The following is a 7911-nucleotide window of genomic DNA, read 5'->3' as shown; positions in this document are numbered from 1 at the left end:
CTAATCCTAACATAACTAATTTTAGCATTATTTGTTTTCAAACCAAACGACCCCTTACTAGCTAGGTGTTATTTGTTATATATACCGCGTAATTTTAACCTGTTTTAGATATCTAGAACTTCATTATTTTAAAATAAAAAAAGAGAAATCAAACTAAAAGAAGTACAAAATTTAATTCTCTTTTCCATAGATTATGTCAATTCAAACCACAACGTTCAATTTTCAAAAACAGCAGTAATAGTTTCTATATCCAGTCAAAAATAAAAAGGAATAAAACACGTAAAACATGGTCTTAAAATGAACAGTATTTAAATAACTTGTAGTAAATGTGAAACACAAATTATAAGAAGCTGAGTCAGCAACAGGACCACTATCTGTGTATATCTGCAATTTAAACAATTCTATGTCAGATTTTATTTACACTACTGTCACCTCTTCTTCTTCCTCTTCTATTTAAATAAATGTGCCTCTTCCCCTTCTTATTTACACAGAAATAACACAAATATATATTTCTAAAGAGGGAGTTAGAGAGTTTTTAACGAAGGCAAAAAGGAATAGCTTTTCATTTTCTTTTGTCATTAATTTTAGGAGCTTTTGACTACATGGGTGAGGTATGTTCAACACACTTAAACTCATTTCATATTCTATAAATCAATCTAGTTTTGTTTTGCTTTTTTTTAATAATTTTTTGGTGTAGAAAATAGAAAGTAAAGAGTTCTTCTCTCTTACATTGAGGGTTTATAATTACCATGTTGTGGGATTGAGGAAATCCGTCTAGCCGCGGAAATAGCATCTTGCAGAAATACATGATAAGATTACCTATAATAGACTCTTGTGGTATGGCGCTTCTACGAATCCTGCGCATAGCAGAAGCTTAGTGTGCCGACAGCTTAGCGGGAGCTTCTATTATTTTTTGAATCTTGAAAATGAATTTTTTCTTATAGGAACGTGTCCCCTTAAATAGACTCTACATAACGCGAATCTAAGTAGGCACTGAATTATGAATAATAGATAACTAAATTTTAGAAATTTGTGTTTTAATCTAGAATGTGTGTATTTTTTTAATTTATTTTTCCATGATTTGAATTTTGAAATGAAAAGGAGAACAAAGGGGAGGAAAAGAAAGAGGAGAAGAAAGAAGAAGAAAAGAAGGTAGAGGAAAAGAAAGAAGATGAGGTTCCTCAAGAGATTGTGCTCAAAGTTGATATGCATTGTGAAGCTTGTGCCAGAAAAGTTGCTAGATCCCTCAAAGGTTTCCAAGGTATTAATTTGCCGGGGTCTTTACATAAATAGTCGGTTATATTTACTGTCTTTTTAGTTAATATATATACATTATACACTAATTATATACATATAAACATATTATATGTACTCCATTTGTTTCAATTTATGTGAACCTATTTACTTTTACCGTACAAAAAAGAATGTCCCCTTTTATATTTGGAAATTTTTTACCTCTAGCAATGATTTATAGCCACATAAAATATATGTGCGTTATTTTAAACCACAAGTTCAAAAGTCTTCTATGTTTTCTTAAACTCCTTCCCAGTCAAATAGATTCACATAAATTGAAACCGAGGAAATATGAATTATCCGCCGACTATTTTTAATTTAAGTGATTGAGTGAACGGTTATTTAGGTTAAATCTTCTATTCAATTTTCTAAAATTATGAGAATTTATCCTAACGGCTACTAAGATTAGAATAAAGACAAAATTGATCAATTCGAATGCATTAAAATAATTTTTGACCATTTTACTTTTGCTGATAATATAAGATTTATGTATATTGTTATTTAAAAGGCAATAACAGATAATTGCTCATAATATGTGAATTAGTAATCTGAATAATACAGTTAAATCTTTCTATAATAACTTTGTTTATTACGATATTTTTTGGTTGCTATCGTGAAGTACTGTTATAGAGAACATATATTATAAATAACGAAAATTAAACTGTCTTATATAACGCTTATATAACATGTTACATTGCATTAACAATATAAAATTTCTTTAGTGGATATGTAGTTTAAATCCTTTCTTCTTTTTTTTTGTTAATGACCTGTATAGTTTTTCTGCTTCTAGAATATAATATTTGAGGGTTCATAAATTTATTCAATCTCCTATCTCATTATCACGTTGTTCAATTCAACAATTCATTAATTAATTCTTCAACATTCAAGATAATAATTAAATTAAATAAAGCTTATAATATAGACCAAGACATCAACTTTATTGTAAAATTATAGTATTATTTTCTTTTTGTATTCATATGCTAAAAAGGCATGACTTTTAGAGGAGAAACTTGATAATATTTTATTTTATTTTAAATGGTAAATAAACAGGAGTGGAGGAAGTAACGGCGGATTGTAAGGCGAGTAAAGTGGTGGTGAAAGGTAAAAATGCAGATCCTCTCAAAGTATTCGAAAGAGTTAAAAAGAAAAGTGGTAGAAAAGTGGAACTAATTTCACCTTTGCCTAAGCCAACTGAAGATAAAAAAGATGAAAACAAAGAGGAGCCACCCAAAGAAGAGAAGAAAGATGAGGTAAATAATTTAACTATGCTCATTCACCTATATTTTTTGAATATTAATTCTCCTGTTTCACTTTTTACTTTTCGAGATTCTGGCTTATAGTTATTCAATTACAGATATCTCCGACTCCTAACCGATCCTTTCTAAACGAAATTTTTTTGAACCTTACTCTTTCTTATTATTCCACCTAGATAAATCTAAATGGACAACTTGATTAGGTCAAATAATCTCATATGTATAGAAATATCATTAGTTGATTGATCTAAGTTCATGTAATTTATTACAACAACAACAATAATACAGTGTAATCCCACAAGTGGGGTATGGGGAGGGTAATATGTACGTAGACCTTACCCCTACCCCGAGAGGCAGAGAGGCTGTTTCCAGGAGACCCTCGGCTCAAGAGAGCAAAAAAAAAATAAGTTCATGCAATTTATTAATAAAAATAAATAATTTATTTATTAATTGGAAAATTGTTCAAACTTTTTAATTTTGATAGTGTAGTTGAATAAATTTTAAATATATTTATATATTTGGAAATTGTCACTATGATTAATAATTCTAAATATTTAAAATGCATACCAAAAAAATATGGTTAAAGTATAATAAGTTGGACTCTCGAAATCTGATAGCAGTTACATAAATCGAGATAGAGTGATACTTTATTTGTCACCGCTATAAATATCGAATAATTGTTTCTAAATTTAACTAATCTTTAGAGGGGTCGAAAAAATTACTCTTTTGAACATAAGAATCAAGAGACAAGAATAAGCTAATACATCACCAAAAATTATGGTAAGATAAATAGGATCCTTCCAACCCTCTTTAATTAGTTCTATGGGCACGAATCTGAATTAGTTTGGACTCTTGCTATGAATATCAAATAGTGAGAAACTAAAAAATAATTTAATGAATTCCTTTATTAGAAAATAGTACTAATACTCCTAATCAAGATTCATAGCATGTTTGGCCAAACTTTTTTTTTTTTTTGCCAAAAGTGTTTTTTTTTTTTTTGTCAAAAGTATTTTTGGCCAAAAATTGAGATGTTTGGCCAAGCTTTTGGAAGGAAAAACAGTGTTTTGAGGAGAAGCAGAAGTAGTTTTGAAGAATCAGAAAAAAGTAGCTTCTCTCCGAAAGCACTTTTTTGAAAAGTATTTTTGAGAAAAATATACTTAGAAGGCGTTTTTTAAAGCTTTGCCAAACACTAATTGCTGCTCAGAAGTGCTTTTCAAATTAATTAGCCAAACACAAACTGCTCCTCACCAAAAATACTTTTGAGAAAAATACTTTTATAAAAAAATATTTCTCAAAATAAACTTATTTTTGCAGCTTGACCAAACGCGTTAACAGTTTCCTTGCTGACGATGAAAGCAACATAACAAAAATTTTACAGTAAATTTAGCTAAAGGACAGTCTCTGAGCCACCACCCACTGGGGCACAGTTTACAATGAGATTTAATAGTGTATAGAGTTGTGGTGTAGAGAGATTCTACCCCCACTGTTGAGTTGAATCCCATAGCCGTACAGGTCAAGAGTCAAAATGTATATTTGATATTCGGTCCGTTTACTTTTACTTGTCCACTACAGACTTTACACATCCCATAAAAATAATAAATAAAGTATATAATTTACTATGATACTCATATTAATTGATACATATTTTTGGTGAATTTGAGAAAATAATTTTAAATGAGAAATTAATATTGTACGTATAATAAGGAAAAAAATTATCTTCTTTTGATATGCTAAAAGTGACAAGTAAAGTAAAAATTTATTTTTCGAATATTGAAAAGTAAAAGTGAACGGAGGGAGTAATATAAAATAAAAATAAGTTTTTTCAAACTTGTAACAAGTGGACGTTTGGACATAAGAATTGTAAAGTTTTGGAAAAAAGTGAATTTTTTTTTAAAAATTAAAATGGTATTTGGAAATTAAAGTTGTGTTTGGACATGAATACAATTTGGAGATATTTTTTTTATTTTGGGAGTAATTTGAAGTGAAAATTTTGAAAAACGGTTCTTTGTAGTATTTCAAATTTCGAAAATTCCTAAATCTAACTTCAGTGAAATTTAAAAATTTCATGGTCATACATTAATTTCCAAAAAAAGTAAATATTTTTATAGCCAAACAGACCCTAAGCATGTTACAATCTTTTTGTAGTTATAAGGCTTCTGAATTTTGTGGTTCTAAATATTTCCTAGTATTTGAAGATGAACCTTAGTGCAATGGTAAAGTTGTTTCTGTGACCTAAGATTCAAACAATAGAAACAATAACTAATGCGGCCCCTTTTCCGTACCTTGTGTGAATATACATACTTTGTACACAAAATTGGCCTTTTGTTTATTTAGCTATAAAAAAAATTCATTTAGAATAATTGAAAGGACTAAATTAAATTATTTTCAAATTAAAAAAACTGTCTTCTTCTAAGAGTGGATAAAAATAAAATAAAATAAAATAAAATGTCGCCATATTACCTTTTAGGCTAAAGAACCGTGGGTGGCCAGCCTGCAAACCCTGCAATATTACCATATCATATCTTGAATGGGGCCTAAGAGAGATTCACGAGACTGACATTCAATACTTTGTACTTTTCTGCTAGTAATTATACACAATATATATATATATATATATATATATACTTTTAATTTACAAGAAAAACATCTTGACCTTTTCTGGTTTTAGTGGGGAGGTCGTGGCTCGTGGTACTACGCCCACTGATTTAATGGCGCTGAAACAATGGTTAAGCCAAATTTCGTAAAAAGGTGTTACAACTTAAGATTGTTTAATTACTCCCTCCACGTCAAATGAGACGATGTACTTTCCTTTTTAATCTGTAAAATAAATAATATATTTTGAAATTTGGAAATAATTCAACTTTAAACTCTTCATTTTATTCTTAATGAGAAGCTTTTATAACCACATAAATGTCATGACTCACAAAGCTTTTATCCCTTATACTTTTATGATCACAAATTTCAAAAATCTTTTTTTCACTTTAAACTTCGTGCCGAATCAAACTATTTCATTTGAATTTAAACAGGGGAGTATTTAATATATATGGCTAAAACGTATTGTTTAAGGGTGTTAATGGATTATCCTTGAGTCTATGTGGCATCGGCCACTACACTGAACAATGCTAATAACTATTAATCAAGATTGGGTTCCTCGCGGCATTTGTAATATTACTCTAATTGACTTGATATGAGTTTAAATGGTGAAACATAGAGCACGTTTGGATTGGCTTGTTTTAAGTGTTTTTAAGCTGAAATAACTTTTAAGTTATTTTGTAGTGTTTGGATGAAGTAAAAAAGTGCTTTTAAGCACTTGTTTTTAAGCTAAAATGACAAAAACAAGCCAAAAGCAAAAAGTTAAAATTCTAATTTATGAAGCTATTTTGGCTTAAAAATCACTTAAAACAAGCACATCCAAACGGGCGCATGATCGGTAAGAATTTATATAGTCGACTCCGTCTTGTTTGGACTGAGGTGAGTAGTTATTGTTGCATTTATAGTATTGATCTGCATTTTATCTTAAAAGTGTAAATCATAGTTGCTCTATATTGCAATGTAATTGGTATAGACTTGCAATTTGTCTATACACACTTTATGTACACAACAAGCTCCTTTATTGTTGAATGAGTAATACCTTAGAGGCTTAGACCTACATCTTTAAAAAAAAAAATACAAGTAATATAATTATGAAAGGTTGCCTATTTATATGTAGGTACTGTTTTAAGAATTTGGATTTTGTAAACAGTAAGACTTGAGAATGTTATAAATTTAAGCAATAGTAAGTTCTGAATATATCAAATAGACAATTTATACAGCAACAATTATTGACAAAGCCATATTGAACAAGTAATATTTGGGGCATCTTTAATTTCTTGTTGAAACTATATATTTGCTCTATCATTCATGTGAAGGTAGCCTTAGCGTAATTGGTAAAGTTGATGTCATGTAACCAGGAAGTCACGGGTTCGAACCCTTGTGGTCCGGCCCTTCCCTTGCCACTCGCATAACAAGAGCTTAGTGCACCGAACTGCCCTTTTTATTCCTTTCTTTCACTATATAACTAGTCACTCAGTATAGATGAAATTAACATGAAAATGTCATATGTTTTTTTACATGACAGCCTCCGCCGGTCATAACGGTTAAGTTGAGCGTTCAGATGCATTGTGATGCATGTGCTCAGGCATTGCAGAAACGAATTCGGAAAATTCAAGGTATCATATGGTTGCCATATTTTACAATCCATATATCTAATGTATTATCGTGCATTATTACTGTAACGAACTTGTAGGCTGATAGCCAGTGTAAAACTAGTCAATTCAGGATGAATCTTCACATCGTAACGTACTTGAAAATGTATTGCAGGAGTTGAATCTGTTACGACCGACCTAGGAAACAATCAAGTTATAGTAAAAGGCGTCGTTGATCCAGAAAAGTTAGTGAGCGACGTGTACAAGAGAACCGGGAAGCAAGCTATAGTAGTGAAGGAGGAAGAGAAGAAGGAAGAAGAGAAGAAAGAGGAAGAGAAAAAGGAGAAAGAAGAAGAAGAAAAGAAAGGAAATGAACAAGAAGAAAGCAAAGGAGAAGATGATAAAACAACAACAGACATCAAGAAAAATGAATATTTGCATCCAAAGGATTATATCTATATGGAGTATGCTAATTATCCTCCTCAGATTTTCAGTGATGAAAATCCTCATGCTTGTTCTGTCATGTAACCTTTTCGGTTACTCTTCATCAGTGGCGAAGTCAGAAATTCTGACAACGAGATCCAAAAAAATCGAAAAATGCTACACATAAGATTTGAACCCCCCCCCCCCACCCCCACCTCATTGCTACTCTTCATGTCCAATTTTCCATATGCTCTAGTCTGGTGTTATATATGCTAGTAATAAAAATTTGGCAGTTTGAGAGATTTATCTCTTTATCATTTTTAATAATTCATAGTTTTGGTGCTAAGCTGTAAGGCAAGATGTATATACTAAAAAAAGTTCAAACTTTTGAGCTTAATCAGAAGATGATTATGGTGTTAATGTTTAGCTCTCTTCCCATTTGAAAGTTTATAACTTTTTCCATTTTTTCAGAATTTGCGTATCTGTTTTTATTTTCAGAGTCAAGTGGAAGGGACTGTTAGTGAAGCTATGTGCATAGCCACTTACAGAAGCGGAGTCATGATTTGAACTTTATGGGTTCAGAATAGTAATTTTTTTAAGTTATTGGGTTCTAAATAAATAAGTTGTACATATTCAATGAATATACATGGTTTGAACAAAAGTTACTGGGTTCGGCTGAACCCTCATCCCGCACTCTACCTCCGCCACTGGCCACTTATGATATAGTTATGAACCTTCAAAATGATCTTATTAGTGAC

The 7911-nt window shown here is 30.6% G+C and overlaps 1 protein-coding gene across 1 annotated transcript; it reads left to right on the top strand.

Moving 5' to 3' along the window:
• The first annotated feature begins 433 nt into the window (after positions 1 to 433).
• Positions 434 to 7579, top strand: LOC104240468 (heavy metal-associated isoprenylated plant protein 7-like). The gene is made up of 5 exons (XM_009795311.2): positions 434 to 611; positions 1102 to 1261; positions 2344 to 2543; positions 6664 to 6754; positions 6906 to 7579. The coding sequence occupies exons 1-5, from the start codon at positions 603 to 605 to the stop codon at positions 7256 to 7258; spliced, it is 813 nt and encodes a 270-aa protein (XP_009793613.1). The 5' UTR covers positions 434 to 602; the 3' UTR covers positions 7259 to 7579.
• The last annotated feature ends 332 nt before the right edge of the window (positions 7580 to 7911 follow it).

This window comes from Nicotiana sylvestris, chromosome 4 (assembly GCF_000393655.2).
Source record: "Nicotiana sylvestris chromosome 4, ASM39365v2, whole genome shotgun sequence".
Lineage (NCBI taxonomy): Eukaryota > Viridiplantae > Streptophyta > Magnoliopsida > Solanales > Solanaceae > Nicotiana > Nicotiana sylvestris.
Note: the sequence above shows the minus strand (reverse complement) of the source record. Positions and strands in the feature narration are given on the sequence as shown.

Bases quoted from the DNA above. Each gene is read 5' to 3' on its own strand.
- LOC104240468 (XM_009795311.2), top strand. The intron at 1,262-2,343 runs GTATTAATTTGC...GTAAATAAACAG, and splicing joins ATCCCTCAAAGGTTTCCAAG to GAGTGGAGGAAGTAACGGCG. The intron at 6,755-6,905 runs GTATCATATGGT...AATGTATTGCAG, and splicing joins ACGAATTCGGAAAATTCAAG to GAGTTGAATCTGTTACGACC.